The sequence below is a fragment of the Cricetulus griseus genome, chromosome X (genome assembly GCF_003668045.3).
Source record: "Cricetulus griseus strain 17A/GY chromosome X, alternate assembly CriGri-PICRH-1.0, whole genome shotgun sequence".
In the NCBI taxonomy this organism is placed as follows: Eukaryota; Metazoa; Chordata; class Mammalia; order Rodentia; family Cricetidae; genus Cricetulus; species Cricetulus griseus.
In genome coordinates this window covers 95715577-95742344 of record NC_048604.1, presented here as the reverse complement: position 1 = coordinate 95742344, position 26768 = coordinate 95715577, and the positions used below count along the sequence as shown (strand labels likewise).

The 26768-nt window shown below is 42.7% G+C and overlaps 1 protein-coding gene across 1 annotated transcript; it reads right to left on the bottom strand.

The window, feature by feature from the left end:
- Positions 1-605: 605 nt before the first annotated feature.
- Rs1 (retinoschisin 1) lies at positions 606-25812 on the bottom strand. The gene is made up of 6 exons (XM_027432703.2): positions 25761-25812; positions 14983-15074; positions 12445-12550; positions 3730-3871; positions 3071-3266; positions 606-758 (listed from the first exon to the last, which is right to left on the bottom strand). Exons 1-6 carry the CDS (start codon positions 25810-25812, stop codon positions 606-608), a joined length of 741 nt encoding a protein of 246 aa, XP_027288504.1.
- Positions 25813-26768: the final 956 nt, after the last annotated feature.

Here is a 26768-nt window from a genome sequence, read left to right as displayed (position 1 = left end):
CTGGCTGGCTGGTTAGTTGGGTTGGTTGGTTGGTTGGTCAGTTGCTGTTTACAGACTCCTGGGCTATGCTACAGGCTCCCCTCTGCTTTATTCATGCCTTCATACTTGTTTCCAGGCCTCTCTCGTCAATATTTAATGAAAGTTTTAAGGACAAGCCTTCAGCATTTATGTGAGGCTTTGCAAAATCATATTCTCCTGTTCTGAATGAGGTACGAGCCAAAGAGAATTTTCAAATGATCAGAGCTGCTTTGTGTTCCCCTGGGTCTGCACCTTTGACAGTGTCACTGAGAGAAAAAGAAAAAGAGGGAACAAGAGCAGAAATTATCCCTGCTATTTAGGTTTATGTAAGAAAATTGCTTTGAGAGATAATTTCTTTGTTCTTATTTTCTTTGGCCACGTTGTGGAAATGCTCATTTTTTTTTCTCTTTCTTCCATTGAAATTGGAAACTATATCTTTTTAAAAAATGAAATATTCTCTATCCAGATCTACATTTTAAAGTGCTTATAAGATATAGCCCTCCCTGTTCACCACAGTGGTATGCCAGGTGCTCTCCCAACCCCCACCAAGCTCTTCCCATTGTGGAAGGACTGAGCTGAAATGGGCATCAGGCACACTTGCTGGCACACTCAAGTAGCTCCATCCGGATGGCAATTCGGACATGCCAGCCTAGAGGGATCAGTCGGATGAAGCGGGAAATGATGGGGGGGCGCAGTAAATTCTGGACTGTAGAACTCCGGTCCGAGTTTCCATAGAAGACCTAAACAGAGGGAGCAAATCTGATCATATATTAGCCACACACAAGTGTGTGTGTGTGTGTGTGTGTGTGTGTGTGTGTGTGTGTGTGTGTGTTGCCATGGCCTTGTATGTGCAAGCAAGTTTCTACCACAGTACCACCTGCCCAGCCCATATTAGCTACATTTAAAGTGGTCAGCAGCTATATATGACCAGTAGATGATGGCCAGTGTAGATATGAATATTTCTGTCATCACAGATAGACCAATTGTATGGTTGCTAGAATATGTCTCTTGACTCTTCACCAATTTTCCATTTTAATCCTTTGCACTTTGACAAAAAAAAAGGTTCGAAAGGATCCGTCCAACACAAGAGAGATGTTCACATGTTCCAAAGATATCCAGATGCACTCAAGTCAAACCTGTGCCTGGCTCTGAAGTTGGAAGGCAAAGCTTAATGTGTTTCTACTCTATTCCAAGTGACAAGTGCCTTTTAGGCTTGGAAAAATATATTTTTACAAACAGACAAAAACTAGAGGAAAATCTCTGGAAAGGAGAAGGTGGTGTTGATATAAAGAGATAAAAGGCTTGCTTAATGTTTTTCAGGAAGCAACATAAAATGTTTCGGGTACTTAACACTATTTCTGAATTCTTCATCCTCTTTCCAGGGTCACAGTGTTCTGCTCCATGACATAAGAGCATTTCATCTCCTCCTGTAACTTTCTCCTAAAAATATTTAACTGCTGCACTTAGCTTTATCCAGCCTCAAAATAGGCGGGCCTTGTTTGTGATGATCTTGCCTTTCTTCCTAGCAACAAGGCCTGAGCTGCCTTCTCTTGAAGTGGTTTGTCCTTGAGCATAGTCAAGTCAGAAGGAGGTGAAGAGGAGTTGATGGACTAGGACCTGAGACTTTGTGAATGGAGTGGAGTGCCATCTTCGGAGCACCAGCAAGGCCTCCAGAAGCACAAGGCTTAAAAAGGAATTTTAATGTCTTTTGGAAAATACCACTAACTGGTAAGGCCAGAAAATGAAATTTGGAGGTGCTGGAGATGTAGCCCAATTGGTAGTGTGCTTGACTACCAAACACAAAATTCTGGGTTCTGATCCCCATTACCTCATAAACTGTCCATGATGGCTAGAGGCAGGAGGAGCAGAAGTTTAAGATTATCCCCAGCCACATAGCAAATTGGAGACCAGTGTGGGATACATGAAACCCTATCTCAAAAAAATAAGCATCAAAATGGTTTTTCCCATTATGTCAAACTCCTCAAAACTTCAGCCTGTGACTGACTGACTATGCAAATTGTTACCATGAACTATAAGACATTCTAATTATTAGTCATACATATCTACCTAATCTGATTAAATGTCTAAAGTAATCTGAGGAGAACTAGAAGTGGTGGTATGTACCTATAATCCCAGCATCCAGGAGAGTGAGGCTAAAGGATCAGGACCAGCCTGGGCTACACATTGAGAGGGAAGGAGAGAGTTAGGAAATAGCCTGAAGAGCTCCTTGCTGTTGGGCAAAAAAAATGGGTTAACAATTCCAAACAGCTAGTAAGTTTTAAATTCATTTTTACTGATTGTAAAGACAGCCAGGTGCTTAATGTGTTTAGTTCACAATGAAGATCTAGAGCTCAGTCTGCAAGGATTAATAGGTTAAGTGTGTCTGGACTGATGCCATCTTTTAAGTAGCCATTTAGGCTATTAATATTAGTTCATCTTAATGTTAGCCATTACTAGCATTTTCAAACTTTTTTAGTATTTCTTTTACTATTATGTGTATGCATATGTGTCTCTGTGTGGCTATGTGCAAGGGAATGCAGATGTCTTTGGAAGCCAGAAGCATCTGATCCCCTGGAACGTTATGATCTGGGTGCTGGGAACTGGACTCTGCTAAGCCATCTCTCTAGCCTCAAAGAGGCTAACGTTCTGGGTGTCCTTTGCAGCTGTCAGTCTCAGTCAATAGTAAGAAGAGGCCATGACTATACAAATGAGTGATAACAGGTAAGTCAGGCCCATGAAGACCCACAGTCAATGATCCAGTGAGTTTGGAACAGACCAAATAGCCAGGGTAGTGTTTTCAAGTGACTATAGGCTGACACTGAGAACTAGAAAAATAGCTCTTTTGCACAAAGGAGCAGCATCTATTTACAAACTGCTAGTCACCCAGGCTATATCTGGGAAAGAGAGCAGATCACACAGTGGAGATGGACACAGATGACCCAACACGCAGAGAGGTCAGTGCTCTGACACAGACATGGGCAGCAGGAGCATAAGGCTGGGACAAATCTCAAGGGGTGTGAGCTGAAGATGACTTGGAGTGAGTCCCACTTACCCGATTGTTTCCAGTCTGATCCTTATAGTAAATCCAGTTCAGGCGTTCATCAGTCCTATATTGCACACTGTACTTTGTCATCCACTCATCTATATCACAGCGTCCTTGGGTAAGGATCCCCGAAATCACCTTGATCTCCTTCAAATCTATCTGTAGCCACTGGCTACTATCCTGATACTTGGAAAGCCAAGCACACCTGCCAAGAACACACCAAATTACCAGGATCCATCCTCTATAAATGTCTGGAAAAAGCTAGCAGGTACCAGATTTTGAGGGGCTACTAGGACTAAGAGAATCATCCCAACTCTGGGAACCCTCATGTCTTTTCCTTAGGAAAGATTTCCCTGGCATGTTCAATAGATGAGGTCTTTCTTTCCTTCTTCATCCCCCCCCCCAATAGTATTCATCCCTTGAGCTGAATAATCAGGTGTTCGGGGATGTGCTAATGATCTGTCTCCCCTCTTCTCTGTGTGCCTCCAATGCCAAGGAACTCACCCATCCTGCCACCACTGTACTCACAGTCCTTGGCACAGCAAGGCACTCGGTCAAGGTTTATTGAATAAGTGCTCTCTGTGCCATCCATTATAAGACAGACCTAATTTTTCAAAGCACATCTTTAAAAAAAAAATGACTCCACCTAGGCTGACTGCCCTACTTACCCGAAGCCTTGGCTGTTGAGCCGGGCCTTGTTTGCTGTCCATGAGGAATACCAGCCCACATACTGCTCTGGGTTGGAGCAGGTGATCTGATCTGGCGTGACCTCCCCTGACTCGAAACCCAAGGGCTTGTGATATGGGCATTCTGAGGAGGAAAAACAACACACACTCAAACACCCAAATCTCTAGCCAGAGTGGTGGCATGTGTATGTGTGGAGTCCCTGCTTCTCTGGGCTGCCCTGAGAAAGTATTGAAATCTCATCTCAAAGAAGGAATGAACTCCCTATCCCAGAACTCCAACAAGAAATGGCTTAAAGAACAAAGCAGAAACATTGACAGTTTGCAAGTGGAAGACACTTCATTTCTCAGCATAGTACTGGATGCAGAGAGCTGGACCTGCCCCTATTAAGTGCTCACATGGGATAATGTTGAGCTGAAGTAAAGGGATTGCCATAGAGACATTCTCTCACCATCCAGAAAAGCATGGGGAGCTGGTTCTATGGCAACCTCATTGGGGGTGTGTGAGAAATGCATCACCTCCCTCATCAACTTAGAGACCTAAATGCCAAGAGGTGCTCAGTGAAATAGCACATTGAAATGCCAGGCGTCCAGCTTTAGTTCCCTCATTATCACAGGTTGAACTGTGCCGAATAAGAACATTAGGGTCTCTAATTGTTCTTGAGCAGCAGATGAAGCCAATTATAGGAAGAAAACAATGGTGAGCAACAAAAATGGCAATTACATACAGAGACTGACTTCTTGTAAATTGTCATTTTCTCACTGTCTGAAGAAAAATAAAGGATGACTATGAATAGGCAACAGCTGGAAGGGACTACTTTCTTCCAAATGGGAACAGCCAAAGTGGTCCTTATAGCCCAGTTGCCTGCTGATCCCTTCCCTTTTTACGTAAGTCCTCACATTAAAACCAGCATTGGGTTCCTTGCCAATTGACAACAGAGCATCTGTTCTCAGCAACATCTCTTGCCTTCTAAATAAATAAATAAATAAATAAATAAATAAATAATAGGTGAAACACATCCACAAATTTTAACATCTTTCCCAGAGTTTCTCAAAGTTAGAAGTGACTACATGACATAACTTCTGACTGGGGAAATGTAAGAGAATATAAGAGTTGTCTGGTCAAGTTTTCTCTTTGTCCCCTACAAAAGGTAGTCATGATAGCTGGTGCAACTGCAGGTCACTTGCATTCTGGGGGGACCTGCAGGATCCCTAGCCTGACTATCCTTATTTAACTCTCTAACCCCTAGTCCTTTTACTGCATGTCAGTGCAAAAGTAATTCGATAAGCCACTTACGTAGGCAATCTCTTACTTGAATCCTAATCCAGTTCCTAACTGAAATCCTATAGAAAACAAAAGATAACCTTGTATACATGTATTCACCCCCACTTACCTCATTTCCTACTCAAGAATGATGAATTCCAAATAAGGGAAATGAAATTATGCTCTCCATGTATAAATCTAAGTTCAAGCTAAAGATGTATATTTGCTGGAACATTAACTAACAGGGAATGTTTGAGTCTCCTTTGGGGATGAACTTCCCAAATGCAGTAAAACAGACTGGGGCTGTAGATCAGTGGTAGCATGCACAAGGCTCCATCTCCAACACACATACACACACACACACACACACACACACACACACACACACACACACACACACACACCACCTTCAGAAATGGCCCTGCCCTGAGATACCATAGACAGAATAGCAGCAGGCTTCAGGCTAGGATAGCTTAGCTTCCTTTCTACCTGTATGTGCATCTCAGTGGGGCCAGGGCTGAGGGGACAGCATTTGTAGTTTATCAAGTACTCAAGGCCTTGGAGTCTATTAAAATCATGCCAGTTTTCAGGAGAGAGGATCGGTGCTTTTATGAGGCACTCAATCACCACCTGGTGTGGCCAAATCATTAGGGGAGCTTATTAGGAATGCGGTGTCTAGGACTCCACTCCCAGAGTGGAGTATTTTTAACAAGCATATTTTCAAAGTGCATTTAAAAAGCTTTGGCTTGCCAAGGAAGGCATTTTGTGGGCTGGTGGACTGAGAGAGCCAAACACCCAGCCCCCAACACCCTTCCAGCCTCCAAGACAGGGTCAAGGTACCAAAAGGTGGGGGAAGATCCCAATGGCAGAAAACAGGGTTTTATTGGGCCTTCACCTGTCAATCTGTTTTAGTTTGGTTTGGGGAGGACAAGATCTTATGTAGCCCAGGCTGGCCTCAAACTCACTATGAACACTTGCTATGTAGTTAAGTCTGGCCTTGATCTTTCTTCCTTCACCTCAAAAATGCTGAAATTATAGGTGTACACCCACCTGCCTCCTCTGGTTCTTTAGTTTGTCAGGTTTTTTTTCTTTGTTAACTATGAAGGAAAACATGCCAAGCACATTACCAAATGAGCGGCATTTCCAGCCTTTCTCTGTCAAATTCTAACCAGATATCTCCCGTCAGCTCTGCTTTGAACATCTAATGACCACATTCCTTTGCTTTTTCACCCTTTCTCTTCAGGGCCATGTACTAGCGGGGGGGGGGGGGCGGGAAGGGGGGCTGGCAGAAAAAAAAGGAAACCACTTTCCAGTCCCTGTTTGTGGCACTTTGCTCTTTCCATTTACCTCTCAGTGACTCTCTTGCTTTGTTTTCCACATCAATCAGGTGACAGGAGTAAGCTAAAGACTTACAGTGGCAGTGCCCTCAGACCTGGAAGGGCTGGTGCAGCTACCGAGATTGTGTGGTTCACTTGTTTGGAGACCTGGGATATAGCTTGGTTGGTAGAGAGCTTACCTGGTTCCATCCTCAGAGCCTGGGAGTAGTTGGACACACCTGTATGGGAGTTAGAGCAGGAGGACAGAGGAGTTCAAAGACATCCTTGGCTACATAGTGAGTTCCAAGGCCAGCCTGGAATACTTGAGACCCTGTCTCAAAAAAAAACTAAGAGAAAGAAATGAAAAAGAAGAAAGAAAGAAATAAAAGAAAGACACATTTATCTAGGCTGTACTCATTCTCCAGGGCAAGTAACTGGGCTTCATGTGGCCTCCAGGATCCTGTGCCTAACTGCTAGGCTCTAAGCCTTGTCTTGCTACCCCTCGAATAATGCCACCTGGACGGACCAAAGAAACTTGGTGTCCTTTATAATCCATGCTGGCTCTGTGTCACACTACTTCCTGTCTAGTGCTCTGGGTCTCGGGCTTTGACACCTTCAAGAAGGCACACAGCAAAGACTACAGACCAAGAGGGCTCAGTCTGATCTGCACCCTGTAGTCACCCAGGGAGCTTCAGGCATACCAGTGCTCCAGCACATTCCTGTAGATTCTCTTGCTGGGATTAGAGTAGAGTAGGACCCCAGAGCCACAGGTGATTATAATGAGCAGTCAAGACTAAGGAGGCCTGCCCAGTGCCAGTGAACTTAGTTCTTAATGCCCTCTGAGCCTGATCCTCACCTGTGAATGGGCATCATAGCAATATTGCCTTGAGTCATTTGGGAAAAGATAAAGTGAAGTCATGTTTGGCAACTGTAGACTTTGAAGAGTACAGTGCTGAGCGAAAAAAGAGCAGGCTGTAATACTGGTTGGTGTAGTGGGGTAAATTTATGACGCTAGATGGATTCTTTCTCAGCTTTTTGTGTTTTTCTTTGGACTTACCATGGCAGAAATCCAACACCCCTGTACTTGTCTGTCCTCCCCTCCACCTACCCAACTGACAGCATCTTTCACAATCAGGAAGTTAAATGATGAGGTGACAGCCACAGTTGAGGCAAAAGGGACCATGTGGAGGCCTGAGTTCACTGGAGACATGGTTCCACTGAGGAATGGGACCAAGGATGAGTTAGCCCTCTGGACACCCTCAGGAAACCATCTGGGGATTCTAGGGAAATGTGGTGTGGGGAGAGGTTCCACCATAAGCAGCTATACACTTCCTGTAGGGCCCAGACCTCACCCCCAGGCAGTTCTTGCAAGCTTCAAAGGGCAGATCCTTGTTGGACCCACAAAGAACATTACCTCCCCAAATTTCTGCAGTTATTTTATTGTAAACAGCTACTACACTGGAGTGTGTGTGTGTGTGTGTGTGTGTGTGTGTGTGTGTGTGTGTGTTGTATGTATGCATGTGTGCCACAAGTGCACGTGCCCATGTGGAGAGCAGAAGATGTTGGGTGAATTTCTTTATCACTCTCTGCCTTATTCCCTTAAGACAGTGTCTCTCACTGAACTGAAGCTTGGTGTTTTGTTTTAGCTGGCTGGCTAGCCACCAAGCTCCCAGAATCTGTCTCCATTCACCAATGCTAAGGTTACGTATACAGTAATGCCTAGTTTTTGTTTGTTTAGGGGGTTTGTTGTTTTGATCAGGTTTCACTTTGTAGTGCTGGCTAGCCTGCAACTCACTATGTATGGCCTAAAGCTCATAAACCTGCCTATTTCTACCTCCTGGGTGCTGGAATTGAAAGTGTGTGCCTCCACACTTACCTTGTGACGCCCAGTTTTGTTGCTGGTGGTGTTTTTTGTTGTTTGTTTGTTTGTTTGACTCAGGGTTTCTCTGTGTAGCTTTGGAATCTGTCCTGGAACTCACAGAGATCCACCAGCCTCTGCCTGCTGAGGGCTGAGGATTAAAGGTGTACAACACATTTTTCAATGTGGATGCTGGGAACTGAAACCCAGGTCCTCAAGCTTGCACAGAAAACATTCATGCACTGACCCATCTCAAATCACCAGCCTCTATTGCATTGCTTTCTGTGGTCATTTTATTCTTAAAGGAAAAACTTACATTTTTTTTTGGCTCGAGTGACCCTTTATATGTACGGGTATATGTGGAATGGGTTACTAACATACTTAACATGTTAGTTGCTGTATTCAGTCTATATTTTATGGGTCTGTAAACACGAGGTCCAGCCTCATTTATAAAGACCATTGAGGGCCAAAGTAAAAGTAGGGATGTTGCTCAGTGGTAGAGTCCTTTTTTCACATGTACAGGGTCCTGGTGTGTCGCTCACTGATTGTGTTCTTGCCTAGCATGTGTGAGGCTCTAGGGTCAGTCCCCAGCACCACAAAAGAAAACAAAGTTAGCCTAAAGAAACCCAAAGAAAACTAATCCTGTTGGGACATGCCTACTATTCCACCTCTCAGGACAATCAAGAGTTCAAGGTCATCCTTGGCCCGATGAGATCCTGTCTTAAAAAACAGAGGGCATGGCAGCTCAGGAACATTTCTAACAGGAAATTGCTAAGAACTGTGAATATTACTCTGTGTGTCTTAGAATGGAAAACATATAACAATAACAGAAGGTAGAATAGTAAAACAGAATAATATTTGTAAAAGACTATACATGTGCATTTGCGTAGAATATAAATCTGAGTGAAAGTAAATTAGTAAGGAACCATTGGATTATTTTGTTTTTGTTTTTGTTTTTTTTGTAGTGGTGAGGATTGAACCTGGGACTTCACACATGTGAGGCAACTGTTCTACCCCTGAGCTCGATCCCTAGCCTGACCCCTTGGATTTCTTAGGCTTTTGCATGCCCCCACCCTGCTGTACCCCATCTTCAGGAGGCCAGGAAAATCTTAGCTCAGCTGTGAAAAAGGCAGAATTGGTATTTGTAATAGTTTTAGCTGAAGCTAAAAGTCCCTGGCCTTCTGGTCTGTGGGTGGAGCCCCTAGACTTTAACCTAAGTACCCCTGTGGGCTTTCTGGGCATCTCTGAGTGACAGTACCCATACTTCTGTGCTTTCTAGAATCTTCCCTCCTAAGGCAAGCCCTGATGGAAGCACTCAATATCAAGATCCAGACAGATGAAGTGGTGTTCTTGGCATTCCATGAGAAACTGAAACAGTGACCAACAAATGACTTCTGGAAGCTTGAGACTAGTCCTGCTACCTTGAATCTTTTCATTCACAGAACAGCCAGTTAACACAATGAATCAATTATTTCACACTGATGTGTTTTTTTCTTTCTCTCTGAAAGTATCTGTGTAGTTAGAAAAATAAACACTATGAAGAGGACACTTACACTAAGATACAGTATCATGTTAGAAACTCAAGTTCATGGCAACTGCGTATGGGACCAAAGAGCTAAAGTAGGACTTTCTCAGCTCCTCAGTTGATTGATTTAATAAAGCCAATCCCCATAAAAAGTCCTTGCCCAATTTCTTTTCTGGTTTTTACTTCTGTATTTTAATGTATTTATTTATTTGGGTAGAGGGTTGAAGAGAGTGTGCCCTAGCACTCGTTTGGATGCCAGTGCATATGTGGAGGTCAGAGGCCAACAACTTGAAACAGTTGCCCTCTCCTTCTGTTGTATGAGTCCAGTCAGCAGGCACCTTGGCCCTCTGCATTTATTTTTTGACACAGTGTCTTATGTAATCCAGGCTGGCTTCAAAACACTCTGTAGCACTGACTATGGTCTTGAAATAATGGTCCTCCTGCTTCTACCTCCAGAGTGCTGGGATCATGAGCCTAAAGTTGGAACCCAGGGCTTTGTATGTGCTATGCAGGCACTCTGCCAACAGAGCCACATCCCCAGCCCTCTGTCTACTTCCCAAGAAGCTTCTTTGGAGTGAAGTTCCAGTAGATCTCATGTCCCTACTGAAGATGTTTTAGTTAAAACAAATGTTAGGCTCCAAATGGCAAGGTCAGACACCCTGAGAGAGAATGAAAAAGTGTTTACAGCAGCAGGTGTAATAGTCAAGCTGACCAGGTAAGAGAAGACAGGGCTCTGAGGAAAACAACAAAGCTAGTCTTGGCAGGCTCCAGCTGGCTTCCAACAAAGAAAGCCCTTTCCCCTAGTCAGCTTCTTACTTTATGGGTGGGCATACCTTTATATGTATTCCTGTTTCTAAGTGTAGCAGATTGAATTGTGCAGAAAGACTGTTCTAATAAAGCCTCCATCTTTATTGCAGGAGAAAAGAACTACCTCAGACTGCCCCCACAGGTTGGCAAGGGCAAGAAAACAGTAGGCCCAGACTTAGCAGTCTAGCTGGGAGAGATGGCTCTTTGTCACCACAGGAGATTGTGGAGGGTGGACTCACTCGATGCTTTGCTTCCTGGCCCTCTCAAATCCTTTTGCTTCCTAACAAAAACAGTGACACCTGCACCCTTGACCTGTACCCCATTGTGATTCTTCCCCTTTGGGCATAAGAGTAAAGAGTGCTGGTGCAGGTAGGATTAGTCCAGCAGTTCTCAACCTGTGAGTCTTGACTTCTTTGGAGGATCAAATGACCTTTTCACGGGGTTGCATATCAGATATCCTGCATATGAGATATTTACATTATGATTCATAACAGTAGCAAAATTACAGTTATAAAGAGCAATGAAATAATTTATGGTTGGGGGATCACCACAACACGAGGAACTGTATTAAAGGATTGCAGCCTTAGGAAGGTTAAAAACCACTGGGTTAGAGGGTCTTCCATTTGGGAGGAGGCATATCTCCCCATCCACAGCAGAAAAAAATGTAGCCATTTCCACTAAATGGTAAATCTCACGATGGTGAAGCCAAAGCCTTTGTTCCTGACTTTATCAATGCCCAGCACATGGTAAGTGTGTGGCTGAAGTCATTGAACAGATTTATCCATGCATCACTAGCAAAGGTCCCTTAAGACTGGACAGATCAGACCAACATTTAACAGCTGCAGGAGCCCCTGACATCAAACGTAATGGACAGCATCCCTGGGGAAAGCCCCATGTCACCGAACAGCCTTCCTGTTCCCCATCTTGACCTCACAGTTCTCGAAGAGACTAAGTTTCTGTTGAGAAAATGAGACTGAAGGGCCCTGTCATAACCAGGAGAGGGATGGCCAGGCCAGTTTCATGAACAATTGGCCCTGGGCCATGGAAAGGATTAAGCCTTGCAAATATTTGCAGGGACAGTGCAAGCCTCTGCAAGTCTGCTCTAATTTCTTAGTGTGAACTCCTAGGAGGCAACCAAACAAAAGAACTAATGTCTATTAAAGGCTGCAGTTGGCCAAGTTCAACACAATGATGCCTTGTCCTATTTATTCCTCCTAACAGCCCCACAGAGCAGAGTCACCAAACTGTAACTCTAAATCAAGTATGACTCATCACCTATTTGTTTTGTTTGTTAGTGACAGTGTCTCACTATGTAGTCCAGGCTGCTCTCAAACTCTTGATCCTCCTGCCTCTTCCTCCCAAGTGTTGGGACCACAGGTTTGTACCACTATACCTGGGTTCACCATTGCCTGCTTTATTATAAAATGTTACTGGGACACAGCCATGCTTATGTGTTTACGTAATGTCTGTGGCTACTTCCAAACCCACAATGTCAGAATTAAATATCAGCCAAGACCATACCATTTTGCAGAGTTCCTCCATTTTGGCTGAACTCTGAAAATCCATGAAACAATAGTAATTTGGTTTCTGAACTGAAGCAACTTGTTTTTCCAGATTCTTCCCCTCCCTATCCTCCAAGCTGACTCGGAGGCAGCCTGACTGCAAGTACATACTGTGGACTACTCATCGATCGCAGGACACTGAACCTGCCCCTTCTTCTGATACCCCTAAGAAGGAGACTCCCCTCTACTCTTGAGTTATTTTCAGATTGCATTGACAGTTGGATCTTACCTGACCATCTCAGGCAAGCCAGGGGAAGGAAGTGTGTTGAAGCAGTGGCCAGTGCTCACAAGTGAGCAGGGGGAAAGCACAAACAGAGCCGACGGATTAGGCTGTGGACGGAGGACTGCTAGGGTGTTGAGCCACTCACCTGGAATACAGTCTAAAGAGGCAGCTCCAGCAGACCACAGAGCATTGGCTCCTCCCTGGCAGTCACACTTGCATGCTTTGTGGTACCAGGGGTCCTCGCCCTCATCCTGCAGCCAGTCAGAGTGGCACAAGTCACAAAAGTCATAGTCAAAGACGATTGGCCAATGTACCACAAGTAGTTTATTTGCAAAGGTCAGACTCACTCCTTAAGGTGTGTAGCTCTGAACACACGCAGTGGCCACTTTGATTCCATGTTACTTTTTCTGCTTGGGTTGTTGCTGTTTTTAGACAAGGTCTCTCATGTATCCCAGGCTGACTTTAAATTCACTATCTAGCAGAGGATGACCTTGACCTTGACCTTGAACTCCCAATCCTCCTGTCTCTACCCCTGAGTGCTGGGCTTATAGACAGGTGCCACCTTGCCCAGTTTATATGGTGTTTGGGATCAAATCAAGAGCTTCTTCATGCATGCTAAGCAAACATTGTACCTACTGACATACAGCCCAGCTCTATATTCTTTTTTTAAAAAAAAATGTGTATGTTCATGGGCACATGTTCGGGTACATGTGTGCTTGTTATATTCATTGTTTGGAGGCTAGAGAACAACTTTGGATGTCTTTCTCAGGAATTCCATCTACTTCCTTTGAGGCAGGGTCTTTTATCTGTCTGGAGCTCTCCAATTAGGCAAGACTGGTTGGCCAGCATGCTCTAGGATTCTCCTGTCTCCACCTCCCCAGCACTGGAATTGCAAGCTCCTGTCAACATGCCCAGAATTGTTTTTTGAGACAGGGTTTCTCTATAGCTTTGGAGACTGTCCTGGAACTCTCTTTGTAGTCCAGGCTGGCCTTGGATTCACAGAGATCCACCTGCCTCTGCCTCCCAAGTGCTGGGATTAAAGGAGTCCACCACCACTTCCCTGCCCCCAGAAGCTTTTTACGAGTTCTACCGATTGAACACACGTTCTTGTGTACAAAAGGCAATCAACTTACCAAATGAGCCATCCTCCCATTCACCTTTTGTTTTGTTTCAAGGCAGTATCTCATTCAGCACAGACTGACTGACCTCCAACTTTCTGTGTAGCCAAGGATGGCTTTGAACCTCCTGATACCCTTGCCTCTATATCCCAAACGCTGAGATCAAAGACATGTTCTACTATGCCCTTCTCATCTTTGATTCTAAATAAGTAAATGTCTGTCACTATAGATAACCAGCTAATTATCTCCCAGGGCTACCTCTGCACACAAGGTTAACATTCACCTTCTTGGGGATGGAGTTCAAGTACAAGGTTGGACTCTTCATGCTCCCTGGAAGGTCCTATCTAGGCACCTGATTTTAAAACTATCTGTGGTAGTACATGACTGTAATCCCAACACTTGGGAGATAGAGATAGGAGGATCAAGAGTTCAAGATTATCATCAGATATATATCAAGTTTCAGGCCAGCCTGGGCTACATGAAAATCTGCCTCAAAAAAACAAAAAGCAACAATAACAACAGTAAAACAGATGCCAACCTAACTTGGTGTGGTATCTGGGCTACATAGAAAAATCTTATACCAAGAACAAAGAAGCCCCACCAATCTTACTAAGGGTGTGATTAAGTGTTAAATCGATTGCCTAGCATGAGCAAAAGTACCTAAAATAGGTCTGTGTGGGTGTTTTTTAGATTTTTGATTTTGGTTTTGTTTTTCTTATTTTCTTGAGACGGGTTCTCACATATTCCAGACTGGCCTTGAACTCTCTATGTAGTCAAAGAAGACCTTGACACCTGCTTCTATTTCTAGAGTTCTGGGATTACCGACAGCCACCACCACATCCAGTTTAATGTAGTGCTGGACCACGGATGCTAGATAAGCACTAACAACTGAGTTAGGTTGTTAGCTTCTCCCCCACCCTTCCTGCCTTTCTTCTTTTTTTAGTCAGAGACTCACTTTGTAGCCCAGGCTTGCTTGGAACTCACTGTGCAGCCAGGCTAGCCTTGAGTGTCTCCACTTACTGAGTGCTGGAATGATAGGCCTAATCTCAGTCTAAAACTTTTTTAAAATACATTTGAGAAGGGGTTGGGAAGATGCCTCAGTGGGTAAGAGGATTTGCTGTGTGAATCCAAGGACCTGAGTTCAAATCTGCAGCACCCAGGTAGAAAGCTGGGCGTGGCTCCAGTGTAGGGGGGATAAAGACCGGTGATTTAGGTAGCTCATGACCAGCCAACCTAGCCAAAAAAGGAAGCTTCCAGTTTAGTGAGAGAGCCTGTCTCAAGGGATAGAACAATAGAGGAAGACATTTGAAGTATTTCTCTCACCTTCAAATGCATGTAATCATGTACACACTCCTCATACCCCACACACACATAAAATAATATACATTTGAAAAAAAAACTCTCAGGCTTCATGTGTATGTAGTTCAATGCAAATCACTTGCTTAGCATGTACAGGACCCTAGATTTCATCTCATCACTCTCCCCCAAATAGTGCTAGACTCGTACATTAGTTTTACTTCAAAAACAATAATGATGGGAATTCTAGCCTTCTTACTATAACATACCTCTGTCGATGATAATCCCAATGTGGCTGAGCAAAAGAACAGGAGAGGAAAAATGAAATTACAAAAAGAGAGAAATTCCATAGAATCATTGACTGCATGGAAAAGCGAAATGAAAACAATGCCATGAAAGGTAAGAAGCTCATTATGGAAGAAGTCCAGCTCAGGACACGTTCACCAAGAGATGCTTCCACAAATGCTGGGAAATGATGTAAAAAAGGATGGCAATTATTATTTTTGTTCCTTATAAAATTATGGAAGATACATCAATATGACAAAGCAGGACACAATATACCTTTCTTTTTTAAACTACATTTGTTCATTTGTTTATGTGGGAGGGGTGGGTGAAGTGGGGGAGTAAGGGGACCATTGCACCAGTGTGAAGACCAGATGACAACTTACAGAAGTCTGGTTCTCTCCTACCATGTGGATTCCAAGGATTGAATTCAGCCCATTGGCCTTGGCTTTATTTGCAGAGCTGCCTAATAGCCCCAGCACGCCTTTATTTCTCACTGCCATTGTCAACACCATTAGCATTCCAACATAAACCTTTCCAGTATCCTCCTTTTTTCAGAAAAGCCTTTTTTTAATTTTTAAGATGATAATATAATTACATTGCTTCCTTCCCTTTCCTCTCTCCAAACCCTCCCATTTACACCTCCCCACTCTCCTTCAAATTCATGGCGTTTTTTCCACTAATGTTTATTGCATGTTAGTACAATATAAATATAATATATATATATATTATATATATATATATATATCACATAATGGCATTTTTATGTATTTTTCAGGGCCAATTGTTTGGTACTGGACTGTCCCTGAGGCAGATCACCTCACTCCCAGCCTTCCTCAGCTGCCTCCAGTCAGTTTTGTTTGCTAGATTTGTTTAGGGGAATCCAGAGCCTGGAACATGCTAATCCTCAAATTTATCACTGAATTACATCCCCAGCCCCTCAGTCACCCTCCTCCTCCTCTTCCTCTTCCTCCTTATTCTCTTTCTCTCTTCCTTCATTCTTTTTTTGAAAGACAGAGTCTTATGTATCACATGTCATGGATTGCCTCCAATTTGCTCTTTTGTCAAGAATGACATTGAAATCTAGATCTTCCTGCTTCCACCTTCCAATTGCTAGGATTAAAGGCATGCACCCCCAAACCTGTTTATGTGGTACTGTAGGTTTAATTCATTGAAGCTAGGCAAACCTTCTATGAACTGAACTACATCCCCCACCCAGCCCTTCAGTCAGTTTTCTGTGTGCATTTTAAAAAACAGATTTGGTGTCAGGAATTAAATGGTGGATCAGAATCAACACAGTCTCAGGAGACATATGGGAAAGGAAGAAAATTTGATTCTTCTTCTTTAGTGGTATAGACCTGTCATTTAACAAAATGATCAGCATTTGTTACTTTCTCCATGTTGTGACTAACCCTCTGCAGAAAGCAACCTAAGGCAGGCTTTCTTTTGGCTAATAGTTTGAGGGAGCAGTCTATCATGGCCAGCGGGGTGCAATGGTGGTAAGAGCAGCATAGCTGTGGTAGCAGGATCCTGAGGCAGCTGGTCATACCACATACCACAGACACTTGCACACCCATGTTTATTGAGCACTAGTTACAGTAGCCATGATAAAGAAGTGGTCTAAATGGTCATCAACAGAGAAATGGATAAAGCAAATGTGGCATGTATGCACAATAAAGAATGAAGCTACAACATTAAAAATACATTTGGGAGTTTATTCTCTAAACCTGTTTAATGCTTTGATCCTTTAGTACAGTTCCTCATGTTGTAGTGACCCCAACCATAAAATTATTTGTGTTGATATTTCATAACTTAACTATAATTTTGCTACAGTTGTAAATTATAATATAAATATCTGTGTTTTCTGATGGTCTTAGATGAATGACCCCTGTGAAAGTCATTTGACCCCTCAGAAGGGTGGTGAGAACCTCTTCTCTAAACAGCGGTGTACTCCATTTTCCTTTTCTTTTTAACCTTTTCCTTTACTGATTAAGTCTTTGTCTTCCGCCTTTGTTTCCCCCCCCCCTCTTTCTCTTCCTGTTGCCTTTCCTCCCCTTCCACCTCTTCCTTTTCCTCCTCCTTCTACTGTCTGCCTAAACATGCTACCTAGGGATTGATTTCCAGTTTCCTTGCTGTGCCACATTCATGTTAAGAAAAGTCTGGCGTGGTGGCACATGACTGTAATCTCAGCACTCTAAGAGAAAGAAGCAGGATGGTCAGGAGTCTAAAGCCATCTTCTGCTGCATGGAAAGTTTGAGGCAAGCCTGGGACACATGAGATCCTGTCTCATTAAAAGAGAAAGTTTAAAACCAGCCTGGACTACCTAGCAAAATCCTGCCTCATAAACAAACAACTAGGGCTGGAATTAAGAACACTGAGCACTCTTCCTAAGGACCCGGGTTCAATTCCCAGCACCCACATGGTGGCATACAGTCATCTATAACTCTTGTTCCAGGAGACCTTCTTCTGGCTTCTGAGGACACCAGGCATACAAGTAACACACAGACATACAGACAGACAAAACACACATGCACATAAAAAAGAATTAAAACAATGACCAAAAGGTTATTTTGGGTTGAGCTATTGGTTGGAAGTTCTTTTTGAGGTTTTTGTATAGTATACAAGAGATATTAAAATACAACAAAATATAAATTCCATGGAAGTAATCTGGGAACACTGAAGGTGTAAAATTTAGCAGTAACAGGTTTAAGTCCTTCAACTGTGGTGGCTAAAGTAAATTGTAAGTAGCAGCATCCACCCGGCCACCGTCTTTGAGACAGGGTTTCCCTATGTAGCCATGGCTATCCTGGAACACACCAAGGCTACCCCTGAACTCACAGATGTCTGCCTGTCGCTGTCTCCGAAGTGCTGGGATTAAAGGTGTGCACCCTGCTTGTGTATGGTGTCTCTGTCACAGGTTGACTTAGAGTCCTTTAGGAAACAGGAATGTTTCCTGTTTCCTGGATCATATTGTAGTTCCAGTTTAAGGGTTTTTTTTGGGGGGGACGTTGTTTTGTTTTTTGGTAGGGGAGAGAGACATCTATATTGATTTCCATAGTGGCTACACCAGTTTACACACCCAGCAACAGTGAATAATTGTTCTTTTCTCCCACCTCTGCTTACTTAATAAGTAAATTTGCATGCCTCAGATATTCCTCAAGAGCCATCTACCGCCCCCCACACACACACACTTTTTAAAAGATAGTTCTCTTGGTGGCCTGGAAATGGACAAATAGGCTAGTTTAGCTGTTCAGTAAACCCCAGGGAACCTCCTGTCTCCTCTTCCACACTGTGCACAGATTTCTTATTTGATTTCTGGGGAAGTCTTCATACTTGCATGTCAGGAACTTTCCCGGCTGAGCTCTCTCATTAGCCCAAATTTGCATGCTTTTATTAATCTGTCATTTGTCATAAGAAGTCTGAACCATGAACCTTAGAATGAATAAGTAAAATATATTCATATTCTCCTCGTTAGTACCAAAGCTCTACTTCTTTTCAACAAAACAAATCCCTTTATTTCTGTTCTGACTAGAAAACAATGCATACCTACTGTAAACCTTTTCAAAAGAAGCCTGAGTGTAGACAATGGGAACCATAAGGCCCTCCTTTAACCTCTTTGTTATTTAAAAAGATAATCTGATGCCCATGAAAAAGCTTATAGCTTGAGAGTAGACACTCATCTTTTTCATCATGATTATAAAAGCTACCAGTTAACAAACACATATTTCCTTGTTCTATGGCCATCTCGGTGTACTCACTGTGACCTTGAACTGGAATATAATAAGTCTGATACAGAGGAACAAGGTCCTAGAAGAGTTAGCCATGTGGTGGCTGCCAATGAAGTCACTGACCCTGAATCTTACTAGATTAAAGAGATACGTTTCCTTAGCTTCCATTACAGCCTAAGAGTTGAAGTACACACCATGGGCACAGCCCAGAAGTCTATCTTCTTCCAGGTCTTCAAATCTTCCACTGCTAGTCACCTGTTACAGGCAGAATTACCCCTGTAGGGTAGCAATGAATGTGGAGGAATGCCATTTTTGTTGTTTCTGTGTTGAGTTTTTTGATACAGGGTCTCATATAGGCTATGGTGGTATCAGACTTATTATGGAACCACTGCTGGTCTTGGGGGTCTTAATTACTCAACATCTACCCTACTGAGTGCTGAGATTACAGACATTTGGCTCCATGCTGAGTTTGGGAAGGCCATTTTTGTAGGAGTTCACCAGAGTACTCACTGTGTTCTAATTGTTTGGATTCCCCTCCCCACCTGCTCAATTCCTATATTGAAATCTGTTCACCAATGTGATAGCATCAGGAGATGGAGGATTTGGGAGGTGATTAAATCATTCCTGGGCTGTGGTTAGGCTGTCTGTCTTCAACAATGGGAGTGCTTTAATATGAAGTCCCAAAAAACTAGATACCACTTGAGTTTGATCCTTAGCACCACATAAACTGGACATTATGGCATTCACAGCCATAATTCCAGCACTTGAGAAACGGAAGCAGGAAGACCATGAAGCTCAGGGCCTTCCCCCACCTCATAGTGAGTTCAAACCCAGCTTGTAGCCAGCCTGAACTATATGATATACATATCCCTAGCCCCAGAGAATGAGTGATTAGCACCTGTCTACTTGGGAGATATTAATGAGAAGGCACTATGCTCTACCTCTCACCCTCAAATCAAGCTGGGATAGCCAAAAGACGGCTTCCCAGAAGTCCTACTGATTGCATAAACATCAATTTGTCAAGACTTTTGTGGAGAAATAAAAGAGAGGGGATCAAAATCCAAATCTGTCACCAAAGAACATCTACTAAACCTCAGGTGAGCCAACCCACAGTCACAAGAGGTTCAACAAATGGCCTTCAGGTACTTCCACATCCTTCTAGCCATTAGGCAGGCATGGTGTCAGAGTTTATTCCTATGCTTCATTAAATTTGGTTCTGATTTCTTGCAGGTTCCCCCACCCACTGGCTCCCCTCCCTAGCAAGCATTTGTCTGCAGGCAGCCTGGGATTCTAAGGTGCCAAATTCCTATGAAAATGAGCAGAGAAAGAAGGAACAGCAGGCATTTTACAGAAAACGCTGTCACCAAGGGAGCAGGGAACGAAAGTAGCTGTAGCTGTTGCAAATCCCCAAAATGATTTAATCACCAAAACAACTGGGGAATAAAAGCATAAAGCTTTCTCTTTTTGTCTACAGCATATAACAGAATATAACAGTGTTTGGAAAGAGAGAAAGGGGGAGGCCACCGTTAGAAGAAAAATCATCAAAGATTTCTATCATGTGGTTGCATCATTTTCTACATACTCAGGTTGTTCTCATGCCCCCAGAGCATGTTCAAAGGTGATGTCTGACACATGTTCATCCTAGGTTTGTGCAGTATGGGCGTGTGTGCCCTTTTTATCCAAAGAGGAAACCCTTGTTACCACAGCAAAAAAAAAAAAGTAAATCAAGGCATGCTTATTTCTCTGCACACCTCTGAATCCTGCAAGCCCAAGAGGAAAGAGACACAAAGAAGAGATTATTTTGTTGTTTTTTTTTTGATTGAGTCTTACCAAATACAATATTCACTCCCATAGAATCAGACAAAGCACTGGAGAAAGGCATAAAACTATGAATGATTAAAAAAAAAAAAACAACCATCCCCTTAATCTGCTTTAGAAACACGAATAAAGACAGGGGAGAAAACCAACAGGCTGCAATAATGTCCCTCTTGGGAAGAAGAAAGAAGGAAATTGCTTCTGGTGTGAAAGTGTTGCTATTTTAAGCGACAGGCACATTCATGGGTAAATCTGTTATCCTTTCATGCTTCAACACAGATGAACCTCACAGACACACTGCAAGCAAAAGACAAAAGACCACATGTCGTGTAATACCATTTCAGTGTGAAGTCTAGAAAAGGCAAATCTATAGACAGAAAGGGAATTTGTGGATGCCAGGGGCTGGGGTTGGGGGATGGGGAGAATAGGGAGTAAATATTTATTCAATATCTGTAGTGATGAAAATGTTCTAAAATTTAGATCTTATGTGCTACAAACCTGTAAGTATGTGAAAAACTATTGAATTGTACCCTTTAAGTGGATGAATTAAATGGCACATAAACCACACCTCAAAAGAAAGTTGCTTTTGGCTGGAGAGATGACTCAGAGGTTAAGAGAGCATTTCTGCTTTTGCAGGAATCCCAGCTCTATTCTCAGCACCTATTTCTGGTGGCTCACGACTGCCTGTCACTCTGGCTCAATGGGATCTGATGCCTCTTGCATCCAAAAGCATCTGCGTGCAGATGATGCACATACTGCTCCCCATACACATAATTAAAAGCAGAGAAACCTTGTCTCAAAAAAAACAAATAAAATAAGTCTTAAAAAGTTGCTTTTTACAAAAACCTGCAATGTCCGATGGCTGTCACACACACACACAAAAGGGACAGTTACCTGTAAGATGAGGCTGGATAACTCCCTCTGCTTTTATACAATAAATATAATCAAAGAATGGACTAACATATTTTAATAGGATGGATGTTTTGATAATCAAATTGCATAGGAGCCACAATGCACAGTGGAAGATAAATAGAACCTCAACTTGGTTCTATGTCATCAGTGGTTGTCTTAATGTGATTGTATGTGTGCTCCCAAATGAACCTTCATCCAGTGCAGAAATGAAGACCATTCACTAATCTTATTTTACAATGATAAGAAGCTGCTAACATCAAAGAATAGAAACAGAAAAGAATAAATGAGCCAAGTAACCTTTGTGCTTGGGTTCCCACTGTTCAACCGAATGTGTCTTTCCCATGTGTGTGCCTCCATCTGGATTATAAACTGATTAAGTGCAGCCATTGTGTCTTGTATTTGCTCTGTTTCCCAAATATCTATGTTGGCTCTGGGTGGAGTACACAGAAGGCCACCAAGTCACACTGTCCATTTTGGGCTGGTTTGTTTCCTTCTAAGTAGGGTGAGGGGTGGAGGGCCTGGGTTAGGTGGGTAAGAGAATGTATACGTCCCAACTCTTCCCACTCAACCCTTCTACTTGGACAGATGGTATGTATGGCCTCTGGAGCTCCTCGGCCATGCATAAGGTTTAGTAAATTGTAGGATAGCAAAAAGTCCTGCCCTCTTCTGCTTTCAACAGTTTGTCTTTTGTTATTGATGATGAGAGGATGGTCTAATTTAAAGATGTATTAGGGGCTAAAGAAATGGATTAGTGGTTAAGAGTATTTGCTGTGCAGCCATGAGGACTGGAGTTTGGATCCTTGTACCTATGTAAAAAGCTGAACCTGCAGCACCAGTGCTGTGGGGATAGATGGAGGTAGGAGGATCAGATCAGTGGGACTCTGACTCTCTCTCTCTCTCTCTCTCTCTCTCTCTCTCTCTCTCTCTCTCTCTCTCTCTGTCTAACACACACACACATATACACACAGGAGGATCAGATGAGTGGGACACACACACACTCTCTCACACACACAGGAGGATCAGATCACTGGGACTTTCACACACACACACACACACACACACACACACACACACACACACACACACACACACACACGTGTTTAGAGGACTTCTATCCATGGGGCAGTGTACTGATTTGAATAAAAATGGCCCCCATAGGCTTATATATTTGAATACTTGGTTCCCAGTTGGTGGAATTGTTTGGGAAGGATTAGGAGATGTGGCCTTGTTGGAGCAGATGTGTCATTGGAGACAAGCTCACACCAGGCCCAGTTAGGTGTCTCTCAGTTTTGTGACTGTCTCAAGATATACACTCTCGTGGGGGAGGAGAGATGGGGGTGAGGGGAGGGAAAGGTAGAAGGGACTTACATGTGAAACAAGCTTGTTCCCTAACATGAATTAATAAAAAAAAAAAGAGGAAAAAAAAGATATACACTCCAGCACTCTGCCTAACTGCTGCCAACTCCTTGCTATGACAGTCATTGCCTCAACCTCCATAACTGTAAGGTCCTAATAAACTGTTTCTTCTATAAGTTGCCTTGGTCATGGTGCATTAGAACAGCAATAGAAAAGTAACTTAGACAGGCAAGGAGGGCCAATGGACAACATTGTTAGATGTGGGGACTTATTCTGATTCTGAGTGCCAATTTCTAACATTTACTGTGTTGCAGATATTCAGACATGGGTTTGTATTGCACCTGTTGAGGCCAGGGATAACCATGGATGTCATTCCTCAAGAGTCATCTTTTACTTTCCATCCCCTTTTTGGAGAGAGGGACTTTCCAGGGTGGCTTGGAGCTTACCCAGTAGGCTAGGCTAGCAGGCCAACAAGGCTCAGACATCTGATTCTCTAGCACTGGCGTTTAAGCATGTATTATTATGTTTGGCTTTTTTCTGAATTATTTATTTTTCATTTTATGTGTATTTGTGTTTTATCAGCATTCATATGCACCATGCTTGGGGCCTGAGGAGGTTAGAAGGAGCTGTTTGAGCTCCTGGAACTGCAGTTCCAGAGCACTGGGAATCAAACTCAGGTCCTCTCCTGAGGTGTTCTTACCTGCTAAGCCACCTCTTCAGCTCCCATGTCTAGGGGAGCTTTTTTAACAAGGGTTCTGGGGATCGAACCCTTCGTGCATGAGCTGTAAGCACTTTACAGACTAATCTGTCTCTCCAACCCCAGACAAAAGACTATTGAAAGAACAGAGTAACAAACAGATGAATCTCAATGCCAACCATGTGAAAGAGAAATTAAGTGTGAGCACTGTGAATTTCTGTCTGAGATCCAGGGGTCTCTGGATCAAAGACTTTGCTTAGAGCTTGTTTTGTGAGAAATGGACAAGGAACAAAGAGAAGCAACAAAACCTGTAAATATCAGAAAGCCTGGAAAAGCTCCTGGGAAAAGTGGGTATGTATCTCAGGGATAGAGCCATTGTTTAGAATGCACAGGACCATGGGCTCCATCTCCAGGTATGAAAAAACAAATGAATAAATAAATAAACAAACAAAAGACACAAATTTCTGACTCTTAATTACAAAGGGCCAGGATGGAACTCAGATACCTGGTTGCATGAACCTTCCTTAAAAACATATCTTAGAAATTGGGTGTGGTGGTTCATGCCTGTAATCTCAGCACTCAGGAGGTGGAAGCAGGCTGATTGCTATGCAGTCACATCCAGCCTGGACCACATGGTGAGTTGAAGGCTATCCTGGGCTTCAGTATGGGACCCTGCATCAAAATAACGATAAGAATTTAAAAAGAAAACTAAGAAAAAGCCCCATATCTTAGGGTTTGCAGTATGACCTTGAGATTTTTATTTTCATGAGAAAATTTTTTTATTTCATGACTACTAGTTCATGAAAATGAGTACTTTACTATCTATCATATATCATAATTATATAACTATTATATTATGATTATATAATTACAGTTATAATTATACTATGCAATTCTAATATATTACATGTATTTATTTATTTATATTGGAGAAAATGGAAGAGAATGGTATAAGCCAAGAATTCTGACCCTTATGTGTATTCCTCTTGTCTGATTGACACTTGAAGAGGAGAGAGGACTCCTCTTCCCTGGAACAGTCATAAATACACAATGTCCACAAAAAGTAATTCAATCAACACCCTCCCTCCCTCCCTCCCTCCCTCCCTCCCTCCCTCCCCCTCCCTCCTCCCTCCCTCCCTCCCTCCTCCCTCTCCCTTCCTTCCCTCCTTCCTTTTTTTTTTCTCCATCCCAGACAAGACCTTCCTATGTAGCCTAGACTTCCTCCCTGTTTTGATATAGGGTCTCAGGTTGCCCAGGCTGACCTCAAACTTAAGTAGCTGTGGTTGGCATTGAACTCATGACCGTACTGCTTTAGTTTGCCCTTTACTAGGATTGCAGATATGTGTAGCTACCCCCCATAAAGGATAAAGCAGGGCTTTTGTTTGTTTGTTTGTTTGTTTGTTTTAATACTTATGGGGATTGAACCCAGGGACTCATGAAGACTGGGCAGGGCTGTACCACTGAGCTACATCCCCAGCCCTTCAACCAATTTTAATATTTGAAAGTATGAACTTTAAAAGGAATTCTGAATTGATAGGTGCTTGAGAGTTGAGAGAGGCATGAAAGTATTATTTCTAAGATTGAGAGAGAATTTTAAGTTTATTTGATTGACATTTTAGAGATTTGGCTTTAATCTGTTCTTATTTAAGTAGATCATGCCTGCCAGGTCCACATTTAGAAATTTAAAAGTCACGGAGTATATTGAGTCTTTGGGCTTTATTGACTCTCTTTGAATTATTTTATTAGACTTCTATCAGACTCCAGTGGTACTTGGCCTTATGCTAATCCATATTTAAACTACGGTGACCCTTTGTCCTGATTTGCCTGGGACAGTCCTAGTTTACACTTATCCCAGCGGAACTATTAATAGCTTCATCCTTAACCCTCAGTAATAGGTTTAGAATATTATATTCTATAATTGCTCTAACTTTGCCTCCTAACTTTCCAAGAATACATGATTTCTCATTAATTGCTGCAATTTACACTTGCTTTATACAAATTTCAATGCTTTTCTTTCTTTCTGTTGGATTACAAGCGTCATTTGAACTTTAGAAGGCTCCTCATGGAACCAGGAAGCCAGCAGCAAGACAGTGACAAACATAGCCACACAAAAATTACTTTTGAAATTAATAACCTGTTAGAAAATTGTCATGTTGTTATCCAATAATTTTTATTAGTCAGGTTTTATTTCTGTCATTTTCTTAATTAATCACATTATTAAATATTTAATAAATGTCAATGGCAGAATAGCACATACCTTCATAGCCAAAGAGAAGTAATAAGAAGAAGCCTTCGATCTTGCGTGTCATTTTCCCCTTGTCCTTGGCCACAGCTCTGTCTAACTGAAGTGGGGAGCTGGCCTAGGAGCAGGTGATTAACTTGAGCCACTGGCCCCACTAAGCATCTTATTCCAGTTAGTTCTTAGGTCTTCCACTCAGCCCTCCTCTAGTTAACCCACACAGTTCCCTGCCTCAACAGGAAGTCTCAGAAGATATTGTTGACCCGTAGGTTGGTTTAGCAAAGAAGAGACTGGTGCTAGTCCCTTTAAATGTAAATCAACAACAGAAACTGGAGTTCGGACCTGGGTCCCTAATTCTTTCTCTAGCATCATTTTCCAGGGAGTGACCTTGAACTCACAGCCTGTTTGTAGAAAGTGTCATAGTGTTCTCTCCCAGAACTTGGCGTTATGTGGACATCTGCTCTCTCAGGAAAGCACTGTATTTGGTGCCGGTGGCTCATTTATACACAAGGATGTGCAGTGTTGAATTACTTATGTTCATGACAACATGGTAACAATCAGAATGTCCAAAGTTAGGAAGCTGGCTAAACGCACAGATTTCCAAATTGATCTGGGAGGAAATCCCACTTGCACACAATGGTGTGACCTCAAGGCAATTTTTTTTGTCTGTAAAATGATGATAATAATAGCTACTTCACAGGATCCTGTTGAGGTTGAAATGGGATGATGTCACAAAACACATAGCAAGGCTGGAGATGTGGCTTAGCTTAAGATGGAGAGCCTTGCTTGATTCTCCGCCTCACAAAACAAAACAAAGTACTGGTCAATGTCTGGCAAACTCAGCTACCATTATTACATGGCCATTGAAAGTAAAATTGATGGAGAAACAAGGTGAATGGATGTAGAGTTTCAGTTTTGCATGAAAAATTTCTGGAAATGTGTTCCCAGCCACATGAATACTTAACAGTACTAACTGTGCATTTTAATGGTTGAGGTTTTAAAAAGAGTAAATTGACTGTTAACCGG

Excerpts from the sequence above, each read along its gene's own strand:
- Rs1 (XM_027432703.2), bottom strand. The coding sequence starts at position 25,812 with ATGACACGCAAGATCGAAGGCTTCTTCTTATTACTTCTCTTTGGCTAT. Across the intron at positions 3,872-12,444 it reads CTCTTTAGACTGTATTCCAG|AATGCCCATATCACAAGCCC; the intron begins GTGAGTGGCTCA and ends TTTCCTCCTCAG. Across the intron at positions 759-3,070 it reads ATCAGACTGGAAACAATCGG|GTCTTCTATGGAAACTCGGA; the intron begins GTAAGTGGGACT and ends CCCTCTGTTTAG.